The sequence below is a fragment of the Xenopus laevis genome, chromosome 9_10L (assembly GCF_017654675.1).
Source record: "Xenopus laevis strain J_2021 chromosome 9_10L, Xenopus_laevis_v10.1, whole genome shotgun sequence".
Classification (NCBI taxonomy): Eukaryota; Metazoa; Chordata; class Amphibia; order Anura; family Pipidae; genus Xenopus; species Xenopus laevis.
Window position 1 is genome coordinate 108,016,469 of NC_054387.1, and position 14,414 is coordinate 108,030,882.

The 14,414-nt window shown below is 36.2% G+C and overlaps 1 protein-coding gene across 7 annotated transcripts in view; it reads left to right on the plus strand.

Moving 5' to 3' along the window:
* The window catches only part of unkl.L (unkempt family like zinc finger L homeolog), a 48,227-nt gene that overhangs the window by 22,223 nt on the left and 11,590 nt on the right, over nt 1–14,414 (plus strand). For 5 of the 7 annotated variants that reach the window (XM_018236385.2, XM_018236383.2, XM_018236382.2 and 2 more), the window contains 3 exons: nt 3,207–3,392; nt 7,944–8,006; nt 13,774–13,951. In XM_018236385.2, coding sequence (XP_018091874.1) covers nt 3,207–3,392; nt 7,944–8,006; nt 13,774–13,951 — 427 coding nt within the window. Of the gene's footprint in view, nt 1–842; nt 926–3,206; nt 3,393–7,943; nt 8,007–13,773; nt 13,952–14,414 lie in introns of those variants that run through there. The other 2 variants (XM_041576542.1, XM_018236387.2) reach the window with 2 other exon arrangements.

The following is a 14,414-nucleotide window of genomic DNA, read 5'->3' on the forward strand; positions in this document are numbered from 1 at the left end:
ATATTAAATTTACATCATATCAAAAATTGATTTAAAAGTGAAGTACCTGTTTAATGTGAAGTTACACATTCGCTTCTTCATAGCTTTCTTGTAAAAACATTAATTTTCAGCGTTTATTTGGATATTGAAAATGCATGGAATCAATTATTGTAAAGTAGTTTGTTGAGAAATCCTACTAATGCCGTTAAGTATCTTTTTTTTTTTTCCCCGTGAATGTTAATTCTGTCATTGTGGGAAGCAGCCTGAAACCAGTGCAGTACTTTTTACTGGGAACCATCTCTTACTGACGTATTTCTTTCCCTATGTGATGAAACTACTAAAGATTTCCTCTTTTTAATTAATTCCTTCTTGCATCTCTTTTAGGGGTCTCACAATAAACTTGTTTTCTCCTCGACTTTACAGGGTTCACTTCTCTAACAGGAAATACTAACAATTTCCCAGTTTATGTAAAGAAATTGTTTCATTTTAATGTCTGCAATTTTATCTGATAATACAATTAACACATTGTCAATTAAGACATAAATAACTTTTACAGATATATAGGAACTGATAACAATTCTCTATTATATCAGAAGTAGAGTTTAACAATACGTGCAGTATAAAACTTCCCTCACCATAACAAAATACTTTCTATTGTAATATGCTGCCTCCTATTTGCCTTCTTTCATGGGTCAGTTCAGAAGTGGTTATTGTAGGAAATAATATAAATGCATTATGTTAAAGGGGGAGTTGCTATTTTAGTATGATGTCGACAGTGATATTCTGAGCCAATTTGTAATTGATTTTCATTTTTCATTTTTCATTTTTTTGGTAGTTTTTGAATTATTTAGCTTTTTTGCTCTCCAGTTTGGAATTGAATAGAAGATAGCCTCAATAGAAAGACGAGTAATAAAAACAAATGATCGCAACAAAGTGTAGTAAGAAGGTGGGTTCGTTTTTTTGGTCGCTGGGGTTTTGTGACTCAACCTCCTTTCAAACTGATAGTTGTGAAGAGAAGGCAGAGGATTAAAAAGCAAATCAAATGAAGACCAATTGAAAAGTTGGGAAGAATAAGTAATACCAAAAGTAAAAATCTAGGTAAACTACCTAATTAAATATAATCATGCAGAAAAAGTCACAGCCAGACATCTTTCACTGGATAGGACTCATATTATAAACAAGGGCAAATTTGTACCTAGGCAGTGACCCATAGCAACCAATCAGTCACTGGCTTTATACAAGGAGCTGCAAATTGCACAAGGAAAGCAAGCATTTTATTGGTTGCCATGTGTTACCATCCATGGGTATACAGTATCTGTCCAGTGTTTATAAATGAGCCCTACTAGTGTCTGAATTGAAAAGTAAGGGAAATGCAAAACTGCTTTAAGCATTCATCTGTAGGGATGTGCGAATTTGACCCGTTTCGTTTCGCCAAAAATTCGCCACTGGCGAAATTTTGCAGACGCCCATTAAAGTCTATGGGCGTCAAAAAAAAAATTGTTGCGCGAAATTATTTTGACGCGCATCTTTTTTTTTGACACACGCCGCCATACAAGTCTATGGGCGTCATTTTTTCGGCGAAACAAGGCGAAAAAATTCGCCCATCCCCATTCATCTGAAATGACATATCTTGTAGCTATGAAGATATCAATTTTTTTTCTTCCAGAAGGATCTAGCATAGAAGATAAAGACATTGCACCTATTAAAATAGCTTGTGTCTTAAGTTTACATGTATTCTCTATTAGACCTGTCATAGGCTGGAAAAGTTGTATGTTATATTCGGATCTCAGCCAAGAGATTTACCAGCGCTATAACATTAATAATCCAGGCCTTTAAATTTGTTTACAGTACCTCCCCATCCTGCATCTGTTGAGCCTCAGAGGTGCTCAAGGTTTTGTTATTTTTCTTAAAGGTTTTGAGATGTTTGTGTGCATCCTTAACCCATCGTTTTTGCTGCAAAGTGATCTATTGCTTTATTAGTCTTTTGTGCATCACTTATAAAGACCAGGCAAATTTGCAACTGGACAGTTACTCATGGCAGCCAATCAAATGTTTGCTTTCATTGTTCAAGCGGCATCTAGCTAAAAAAATCACAATTGCTTGGTTGATTTGAGTTACTGTCCATGTGTAAAATGTGCCCAGTCTTTATAAATGAGCCCCAGATTGCTGTTTAGCCTGTCACAATGTCAAAGCAGAATACTGGCTTGAGGTATCATTAAACATTTTTAAAACGTTTTAAAAAAAAAAAAAAACAATAAAACCAGTGCTTTCACGTTAACGTACACAACAATTTAGGGAATTCCTTAATAAAGACAGGGACCCTTCAAGGCCCTGTGATGCAGCTGAATCTGAAGCAAGTTTGGGCGCATACACAGAGCTCAAAATTGGCTGAGAATTTATAGACTTCTGAACCCACATTAACAAAGTCATTTCTTTTTAAATATGCGAATCAAATTTTCAGTTGTTCCTGTAGTGCAGTCTATTCAGTGTCAGAAAGACTTTCAGTTGGAGCAAAAGCCTAAACCACGGTAGCCTAGATTCAGCCATTTAATATGTTTGGGGCATTTGGTTACCCCTACCAATATCGGCAAACCGACAATGCTATGTACAACTGATTTGTTCTGATAGGAAGGAGTGATAGCTAGGGGGTTATTTAATAAGGATCAAGTTGTGTTTCCCACGAAAATTCATGTTTTCAAGTTAATTTTTTGGTCAAAATTCACAGTTTTTTCTGTTTTTTTTGTTTTTACTTTTATTATACCCCGACCCTGGAAATAGCTTGACGAACCTTCGGAGGGTATTGCCCGAAAACTCGATCAATACAAATTCCAAACTCACTAATTTGAGTTTTTTGGGAACTGAACACATTAGTAGAAGAGGAAAGCAATAATGGAAATCTCAAGATCTGGCATTCTCTGTATTTTTTAGGTGGTTCTGTTATATATGCCTGACCCTTTAGTCTCCGTGAGAAAGTTGTGAGGACAACCCATACAAAAATAGTTGCCCATGGAGAGGAAAACAATGCGTATTATCAGTGTGAAGCATGTCTGAGGGAATTGGTGGATTATTCTTACTGTAGAAATAGACGTTAATTTCCTGAACAGTAACTAGATTACTGCAGGAAACAAGATGCACGTTTATTTAAAAATATTCTATATTTGTATAGAAAAAAAACCCATCAGGCATATCCATTATTTGCTTTCTGTATTCATATGCTTCCTCTACAGATTTCATGCTGTAGTAGTCCAACAGTTACATCAAGCTCAGATAGCAGTAGCTCCTTCTCGCCCGTTGGATCCATAGGCAGGCCAAAATCATTAGCAAATGGTTTGTGTTGTGAATCTGCCACCCCAGGTGTCTCTTCACCCAGCTCTAACTATCCGAGGGCTCCAGGTTTTGAAAGAGAAGACCAGGTATGTATGAAAGAACTGGGTGTTCCGATCTGAATTTCTTCCTGCACTTTGGGAACATGTACATGTTTGCAACAGATGTCTTTCCCCAAGTCGTGTTTTTTTTATCGTTAACAATCTGTCTTTCATTTATAGTTAACCTAATGTGTGTCTGAAACTTTCTGTTACCATGTTATGGTAGTAAAGAACTGTATGTGTATGCTCCAAAATCATTCGACTAGTCATCTATCCCTTGCTTTAAAATTGTACAAACATAGTGATATCTGGCATAATTTTACTGTGTACAGATGATGGCTTTTTCTGTGGTTTCTGATACATATTTACATGCATTCTTAAAATAGAATTAAATCTGCATAATCCATTTTTTTCCCAAGAGGCTTTGCATTTTGTAACATTTTAGTGGTTGTGCTTGTGTTTTGTACTTCGCTTAAGAAATAAACACCGATATACTTTTCCTTTAAAACTGCCTTTTTCCCCCCCAGGTTTCCAGGTTGTTGCCTCACAAGCTGTTCATTTTTCAAATTTGTTTGTAGATTATCTAACTCATCTGTTGCTATAGATCTGTACTCTTAGGTTTTGTTGAAGTCTTCTTTTGTTGTAATTGGAATAACTTTACAGCAGAACCACCTTTTTTTTTTTTTTAGGGGGCCAGAAAAAATGGTGTAAAATAAGGGAAATGTATTATGCATAATATATAGGTGGGACCACAAAACAACAAGTGTAAAACGAGGGAAAACTTAAAATCAGGGGATGTAAAATTGAGGTTTTCTGTATATAAATAACCTCTTCTTTAAAAAAAAACAAAAAAAACAGGTTATTACTTTTTTATGTAGCTAAAATCTGATCTACATTATTCCTTAAATTTCACAATATATCGATTTCTCCCAGTTATCAGGGCATGTGTGTATACTGTGTGCTTTTTTACACATGCAGTCAAAAGTTTCTGAATGTTTTTTTTTTTTTTTTTTTGCTGAGTCTTCTGGAGAGTGCACCAAGATCCTAAATCTTTGTATTCAAAGACCCATAGAACTGAGGGCTCTAGTAAATGCAGGTGCAAAGGCAAGTCAACCCCAAAATGAAAATTTTATATATATATCGGCAGCGCACACTACTAATTAGAATTATTGAAGTTTACTAAGCCTTGTACGGCGGTGCGTAAGATCTTATTTACCGCACTCTTTAAATTACTTCATGTAATCAATTAATCAAAATAATTAAATAATCCTCAGAGAGCCCAAAAATGAATAAATTAATTCATTGAGGTTTTTAATTCCAAATACAAAAACCGTGAAAAATGCTATACAAATATCAATTCTATAAATACAATTAATTATACCAAAATCCATGTGTATATAACCATTTCATGTTTGCACCATATTTGTAAAATAATTAATTTAACTGCTAATCATTGATTATGCAAATAATGAGGCTTAGAGGAGACAATTGAAAACGCATCATCTGGATCGGCATTCCTTGTTTTTCAAATTGAATTATGTCCATGGTATTGAACCTGCTTAGGTAAAAGTCACAATGTAGCGCTTGTTAATTGTTTAAACATTGTATGCAGGATGTGTTCACTTTGTTGCTAATAAAAAGAAACAATGTAGCAAAGTGTGGAAAAATATTCAGGACACTTCTAGCCGTAGATGCGAAGAGCTGTGCCTTTTATAGCCACTGCGCTGAATTTCTGGACAGATTAGTAGCATGACCGGATCATATAAAATTCAGGTAATATGGTGCAAACATGAAATGGTTATATACACATGAATTTTGGTATAATTAATTGTATTTATTAAATTGATATTTGTATAGCATTTTTCACTGTTTTTGTATTTGGAATTAAAAACCTCAATGAATTAATTTATTCATTTTTGGGCTCTCTGAGGATTAATTAATTATTTTGATTAATCGATTACATGAAGTAATTTACAGAGTGCGGTAAATAAGATCTTTAAAAAAAAAAAATTTTTGTATTCAAAATGAAAATTTGCCTTATAAAAGAAAACATACTTCTAAGCAACTTTCCAATATATATTTTCAGTGCTTTTAAAGTTATTTGTAAAACAATTGCTATTGAAAGCATCAATTACTTTTGGTTGTTACCTTTTAAACAATGTTGCAAAAGTCTTAGTTCCCCAGAAAAGTCAGGTCTGTTAATCAACTGCCTTGTCTTACATTGTATCAACAGTCTGAGCCACCAGGGCAGAGAATAGAAAGGGACAGACACTGCTTTCAACAGCAATACATAAACAAATAACATAAACACCACTGAAAATGTGTAATTAATGTATATTGCAAAGTTGCTTAGGATTGTGTTTTCTTTTATTAGGAAAAAATTATATTTTGGGTTGACATTCCCTTTGTGTGTGTCAGCACACAGGCCAACTCCATGCCTTTCAGTCCAGATACTAAAAGGAGTGGATGGGAGCAGAATGGCTGCATATAAATGCAGACGAGAAGCAACCTCACGTGGCAGTAGACTTGGGGGCCGATTCACTAAGGGTCGAATTTCAAAGTTAAAAATACTTCGAAATTCGACCCTCGAATTGAAATCCTTCGACTTCGAATATCGAAGTCGAAGGATTTAGCGCTAATCCTGCGATCGATCGATCAAAGGATTTTTCGTTCGATCGAACGATTAAATCCTTCGAATCGAACGATTCGAAGGATTTTAATCCAACGATCGAAGGAAAATCCTTCGATCAAAAAATCACAGGCAAGCCTATGGGGACCTTCCCCATAGGCTAACATTGACTTCGGTAGCTTTTAGCTGCCGAAGTAGGGGGTCGAAGTTTTTTTTAAAGGGGAAGTACTTCGACTATCGAATGGTCGAATAGTCGAACGATTTTTCGTTCGATTCGTTCGATTTCGTTCGAATTCGAACGAATTTAACCAATTCGATGGTCGAAGTACACAAAAAATACTTCGAAATTCGAAGTTTTTTCATTCGAATCCTTCACTCGAGCTTAGTGAATCGGCCCCCAAGTGTGTCTGGGTTAAATTCTACCAGAAATGCTAGGGAAAAACATTGAGAGTTCAGAAAGTTTTGACTGAGTATCATCTTTTGCCTGCATTTTCCCTGTCCACTGCTATCTCCTTAGGATCTTATCCTTGCACATGAGATGAAAGTCTGTGAACATAATTCAAGTGCCACAAATAGCAGTTCATTACACACACTAGGAAACTAGGCCATATATACTGAAAGATTATTTTCTATGTATAAAGCACTGTTATGCAGAAAAACTTTGCTGGCAATAGGGGGTTACAGTTTAATTTATCACCCTTAATTAAAACTCGTAAATTACATCCCAGCAAACATAGGATCGACCCTGTATGTTCATTACAATGGAATCCTTACAGTAACAGCATCATGGTATTTATGTATTGGCTGTGAGAATATCTATGGGGTAGTTCCTGCAAATGCTATGCCTGGAGAAATCTGCCTCCTGCTGTTTCTATCTGGTCATACACCCCCCCCCCCTTCAGTTACATCTTAAACGCCCCTGCTGTAATGTGCTATATCGTAATGCCCTTACAAAGAATAAAACTTTTTTTTAAAGTTTCCTTTGTGTCTTAGCTGTTTAGTATTTATCATGGAATTTATTAATATTAAAGGGATCCTGTCATCAGAAAACATGTTTTTTTCAAAATGCATCAGTTAATAGTGTACTCCAGCAGAATTCTGCACTGAAATCCATTTCTCAATAGAGCAAACAGATTTCTTTATATTCAATTTTGAATACTGACATGGGGCTAGACATTTTGTCAATTTCCCAGCTGCCCCAGGTCATGTGACTTGTGCTTGCACTTTAGGAGAGAAATGCTTTCTGGCAGGCTGCTGTTTTTCGTTCTCAATGTAACTGAATGTGTCTCAGTGGGACATGGGTTTTTACTATTGAGTGCTGTTCTTAGATCTACCAGGCTGCTGTTATCTTGTGTTAGGGAGCTGCTATCTGGTTACCTTCCCATTGTTCTTTTGTTTGGCTGCTGGGGGGAAAGGGAGGGGGGGATATCACTCCAACTTGCAGTACAGCAGTAAAGAGTAATTGAAATTTATCACAGCACAAGTCACATGACTTGGGGCAGCTGGGAAATTGACAAAATGTCTAGCCCCATGTCAGATTTCAAAATTGAATATAAAAAAATCTGTTTGCTCTTTTAAAAAAATGGATTTCAGTGCAGAATTCTGCTGGATCAGCACTATTAACTGATTCATTTTGAAAAAAAATGTTTTTCCCATGACAGTATCTCTTTAAGAAATTCTTCTTCTTTTCACAATATTACTGTTCTAGAATATAATTCTATTGGAAAATGTTATTCCCCCATCCTTTCTTATCATATCCATCTGGCTGCTTCTTAGCAACTAATGGATTTCTTGACTTGCCTGTATTGTGTGGTTTTTGATAATATGGGACCTTAATCTAGAAATGACCTGTTACTGTTCAGGGCATGTGTACAGTATATTATGTACATATAATTACATTTATGTTTAATGCATCCTCTTTAAGGGGTTGTATTTCAGTAAGCTTTCATTTTCTTTCATTGTCTTTATAGGCAAAACACAAGTGCCTGCATTTGGATAGTCATCACAAAATGAATGATCAAGAAAACAAGCAGGTAATAAATGTGGAACTAGTAGTATTAAGATTATGTTTGTCAGCAGCTGTGGAATATGTGCAAATTCCAAATGTGTTTAGGTTCCATGTAACCAACAAATTTATATAATCACTGGGGAGCCAGCATATCTAATTGCCTCTAAAGGCTTCCCGAGACATGAGTTTCCTATGCAACAGCGATGTTTTTTTTTATACGTAGGAACACAACTATGCTGATAAGATGTTGTGTATCCTCACACCCTGCAGGATGCATAGTGCTGGGATAAGTAAATTAAAAGCAATCTCATTTTCCATTTGAAATTGTTGATATATTGGTAATTTATTTAATAATATTCTATTTTTGGGAGGGGTTGCAAAAGAATGAGCATGGGGCTCTGCAGGTGTTTGCATACAACTGCCAACAAACATGCTGCGTAGTATAGTAGTCTGCACAGATTTCATGCTAAACACTTTATGCTTTTTGGTGTCCAGTGTAAACAAGACGTGGCTTAGGCCATAAATAAATAGCAGAATTCACTTAAATCTACATTATGCAACATTCTCTATTTGCCACTGCTCTGTGCTTGATACAAAACAACCTAAATTATCCCATCGTTATCTGGTAAATGGGCTTTCTACAGCATATGGTCTTCTTCTCCTTTTAGAGATGCAGCCTTTGATCAGCTCCCCCTTGGCTAATAACTAATAAAACATTAATGTGGCAGCCATTTAGCCAAAGAAAAGAATATGGCTGACATCAAGTAAGTTTTCACCACAAAAATAAGTATTCCCCCTTGTTTAGCATGAGTTTAATGAATGGGACTTGTGCTAAACATATTTTTTGCTAATTTTAATCATGAAAAATGTATGTTTTTTGTTGTTTCTTGAGAAAATGGGTCAAACGGGAATTGAAGCTATTTAATTTACCTTACATTGACCAAACATGGCAGCAGCTTCATTTTCCCTGTTTATCCTTTTAAACTCACAAAATAAAAACAAACCGTAGATTTTCCATGATTAAAGCAATAGGTAAAAGGTATGTTTGACACAAGATCAACGAAAAGAGCTTGTGCTCAACAAGGGTGTATATTGCCAGTGGTGTACCTTGCCAGTGCAGGGCCCCCCTCCCAAAAAATCCAGGCTCACAACAATGCTTACCCTAAACTACCTGCCCACTCCCTGCCCGCTCTGAATTCCCCTATCCGCCTGCTTCCCCTGCTCTTGTAAGTAGTTGGGGGGATTTCTTTCCCGTAAGGGCATGGACACACATTTTGGAGCGGAAACGCAAAGCAGTTTTTAAAAAAAAGCTGACCGAAACGTAAATACGCTAACCTAGTTTGCTATTGCCTAAGCTTGAAACCGCTAAGCGTACTTATGTGGCGGTTGACTTTTTAAAAAACTGGACCACACGGTAACACCGTATGTGCGTTTCTAACCTAAACAGCTATAGAGAAAATAGTCCCCAGTGTCTGGGCCCCCCTGTTCATCCCCCTCGCCCGGTCCACGTGTGTCCTGCTTCCTCTACTGTCACGCCTATGTAACATGCCCTTTTAATTATGGATGCACGAATCTACTACTTTGAATTCGGCCGAACCCCCGAATCCTTCACGAAAGATATGTGAGAATACCGAACCTAATCCGAATCCTAATTTGAATATGCAAATTAGGGGTGGGAAGGGGAAAACTTTTTTACTTCCTTGTTTTGTGACAAAAAGTCACACGATTTCCCTCCCCTAATTTGCATAAGCAAAATTAGGATTTGGTTCGGCCGGGCAGAAGGATTCAGCCCAATTAGAATCCTGCTGAAAAAGGCCGAATCCCGAACAGAATACTGGATTCGGTGCATCCCTACTTTTAACTGGCAATCAAGTTGAGCTTTCATGTGTATTTAGGCATATAATTGTTCATGTTGCCCAACCCACCACTGTTGTAGTCTCCACCTGCTAGCCCCACAATTTGAAAACTAATGCTTTGCAGCATATGATTCTGGTGTCTCTGATCAAATTTAAAGTGAAGAAGTATTCTGGTTTCCCAGTGAGAATTTATACCTAAAAGCTGAATTTGAATAATGGTAGTTTTTATTTTACAGGATTTATATCACAACCGGAAAAGTTTTTGTAAGAACTGTTTTTTTTGCGAGTTGGAACTTCCAAAGATGACAACATTATTTGGCCTACTCTGCAAATTTCAGTAATTGCCAATAGGGGCACATATTTTGAATCCGAAATTAGAAACGTATGATGTTGCTGAAAGGGGAATAGTCCTTGGTATGCTAAATCGAATACATTTAGAGGCACATTTATCAAAGGTCAAATTTCGAATTCATGTGCCATGAACTTGAAATTCGACTAATTGAAATTTAATGTGAATAGGATCGCCCGAAAACACACATTGCTGAAATCCACCACATCTGCCTGCACCCAAGAGGAGACCATGCTTTCCAGGTGCAGCGGATTCTCCAATCTTGGATCCACAATCGTCTAGGCTACGGCCAGAACGGGTCAAAATCAGCATACTGAAAATTTCAGCCCCTCCCAAAGAAGAAAGTATAGTGCTTGTGGTGAGGGGCTGAAATTGGCCTGCGGATTTCAGCAGGCTGATTTGGACCCTGTCTGGCCCTAGCTTTAATGTAAAGGCACAAAAGTATTCTAATTGTCCAACAGAGGCCATTGTTTTATTGGGATCTATTATTATGATTATTATTATTATTCAATTAACAGTACAGCATCTACAAATGGAGCTAAAGCAACTGAAACAATAATCAGGCATTTTCTTTTGCTGGATATAGGAACAAACACCATTACTACCTCAACTTTTTATTTATTTATTTATTTTATTTTTTTTGAGACTTTCTTATGTGCCTATGCCCTTCAGTGAGCCTATTTTTGTTAGGAAAGGTAAATTCCCCTTACAGTTGTTGTTGCATTCTTACCATAAAAAATTAAGCAGTGATCATTTTGGGAAATGTGGATCAGTGTTGACCTTGGACTAAAAGAATTATTTCATAAAGGAGATTTTGCCACAGTCAGTAACAGGCATGCCTAATGCATGTCAGATTAGAGGTTCTGCTAAATCAGCCTTTAGTACAATAGAAATCCCAGTAATCATCAGCAGTTTCAGTCTGGGTCTCAGGTGTGAACAGTACAGGGCTTTAGGGGTGTGAACAATAGAGGTGTTACAAGTGTGAACAATACAGGGGATTATAGTCCGAATTTGAGGTTTAAACAATGCAGGGGCCAGATAATATCTGATTTAAAGCCTACACATGGTAAGCAGAGACAGCAGATAGACTTTCATGTGGGGGGCCACACAAGGACAGCCCTGATATACACCAGTTGGCCAGCTCTGATATATGTGAATAAAAATCCAAGCAGCCACTTACACACCCCTATAACAGAGGCTTTTTTGCTAGAGATACAAACTCAGTCCTGCTCCTCTTCTAATATTCTTGTAAGTATGCATGTATGATCACTTTAGATGTACATACCATAAAAACAACACCAATCTCCAGCAGCTATTCCACGTCAACGGCGTGCATTGGCCATGTTCATTATACTGTGCCAATTGCAGTTTTATACCCAGTGAAGGTGCAAAAGATGAATGTGTTGAAGGTGTCCTTGTTTGTCCCCTTGTAGTTGCTCAGTCTGTACATCGTCCACTTGTAATTTTGTTCTTTTGCAACATGTGAGTGAGAGATACAAGAGCTATTCCTATAATAAGAGCAGAGGGCGGCATGCATTATATTTTAACCCACAAAATGGACATTGCATAATCAGCATAATCGATTCTCAGTGCTTTTAATTACTTAAATGATTGAAAGCTACTACTTTATACATCTAACCAAGTTTTGTGCGATCCAATACTCTTCCATCACAATAGCTCTAAATCTTGTGCAATGATATAGATCAAATTGTAGTGGCTAATATTAACCATTGAGTCCCCTGTACCGTGGACTAGACAAAACCATTTCAAAGGACTTTGGGTAAGAAGCATATGTCAATCTAGAGTGTACTAGTGTGTGCCCTTATCTAGGTCAGGGCTATTCTAGATACTGAACTTCCAACTCACATAAACTGCTTTTACTTCCGGTTGTCTTATAAAAACTGTTGTTTTTTTGGCTATGTGGTAGAATGTGGCAATTAGAGACTTGGATACATTTATAACAATACAGTGAGATATCATTTATTTTAATTATAATTAATGGAATATATTTATAATCTTATATTTCATCTTATAATACACGGGCCATCAATATCCTATATATTGTATCCTTCTAAACAGTGTTTGGTGAAGTCATCATTTATAATCAGTGCTTTATGATGTAATTTCTGACTCACTTAAAATTTGGGATTACAACAGGGTACCACCTGTTGTAAAATATTAAGAGCTCAAAGCTCCATGACCTCAGTAAAAGCACTCGCCTCCTTATGGTGAAGGAATGTTTCTGTGACTTATAATATGTTTATATTTTACATTGATGGGGTACATTACTTATTTTATAAATGGTGCTTTGTTATAAATTTGACTTGTTTCCCTGTAATTTAATCCCCTGTCACATGACCCACTGAAATTTATATATTATAATATAAAAAGAATGTACACTGTGTCGTAAACTATGAGGATAGTAAAAGTCACCTTGTAGTTCTGTGACCTTTATATGGTCATGTAACTCCTAGGTGACTTATAATATCCCTATATTTTACAGTATGGAGGCACATTATTCTCTATATGTCAAATTATACACTTAGGGGCAGATTTATCAAGGGTCGAAGCGAATTCGAGGGAATTTTCGAAGTAAAAAAATTAGAAATTCATAGTAATTTTTTTGGTACTTCGACCATCGAATAGGATACTACGACTTCGGTTTGAAGTAAAATAGTTTGAATATTCGACCATTCGTTAATCGAAGTACTGTCTCTTTACAAAAACTTCGACTTCAACACTTCGCCAAATTAAACCTGCTGAAGTGCTATGTTAGCCTATGGGGACCTTCTAGAGCAGTTTTCTACGTTTTATGAAGTTGAAGAAAAATCGTTGGATCGGTTGCTGAAATCCTTCGAATCGTTAGATTTGAAGGATTTAATTGTTCAATAGAATGATTTTACTTCAACCGCAAATGGCCAAATTCGATGAAAAAAAACTTAGACTTCGATATTCGAAGTAATTCAATTCGATGGTCGAATTTCGAAGTATTTTCAACTTCGAAATTCGACCCTTGATAAATCTGCCCCTTGTGTTAAAGTTTAGTAACTTAAATTTACTAAGCCATGATCTTTGTTTGCAATACTACTGGCTGCCCAAGTTTTGCCTTCATCCTGGGGTTTTTCTGGGCCAATAAGTGTTCTCCTTTAGTAGTCAGTCCCATTGCAGATAATTGCTGATCCATGCAGGCAACTGTGGCCATTTCTGCATCATATTACATGGGTACAGTACATTCTTTCATGTTCCCAATGATAAAGCACATCACAAAATCTGAAAATGACTGGAAGGCTTCAGTTGTCCTTTAGAATTGTTTAATTATGGTGTATTTTCCAGTTTTAGATGTTATATTATAAATAGCATTAATAAGGTACAAAAATATAGACAAGTTTAAAAGATGTAAATCACTAAACCATCTCTGAGATTGTTTTTTTTTTTTTTCTGTAAAAATTATTTTCTTTGCATTAGAAAAAGTAAACCGTATTAAACATTATTATTTTTAAGACTTCATTGTATTTGCAGCTATCGTTTATTTTATTTGCAACAAATGCATCTTTGCTTATTTCATTAATTTATATGTTTTTAAACAGAGCCATCTCAGTGTTTTTTCAGTGGTAAACCCACTGGCGTCCAGTATAACCTCCAGTATAACTTCTAGTCTGGCATCCAGTATTGGCTCAGATAGTTCATCCCCTACTGCGCTTTCAAGTGTTAATGCCAAAGCACTCCCATTCTACCCTGCTAGTAATACAGTTGAATCAGTAATAGGTAAGCCTGTGTTTTGTCTTTAATGTGCATATTATGATAATATTATTTATTATTATTATTATTATTATTATTAAGAAAGCACCAACAAATTTTATAATACACAAGAGCCATGAATATCCTGTAAATGATATCCTTATAAACGGTGCTTAATGATGTCATTGTTTATCGGAGCTTAGTGATGTCATTAATGACCCATGACTCACTGAAACTTGTGTATTATAATAAATAAAGTACCCTGTATTGCAAAATACGAACACCTCGGAGTTCCATGACCTGTATAAAAACACTTGGCCTTCGGCCTCTGTAACGTATAGTGTCCTTATATTTTACAAGAGGGGGTACTTTGGATGCTGTGCTTTTAATCAAATGAAAGAATAAAGATTTTTAAACTCAAGCTGGACTGAACAATCCTTGACCTTTCTGGTGTGCACTGCAACAATATGGAATTCAGGGTACTTTATTC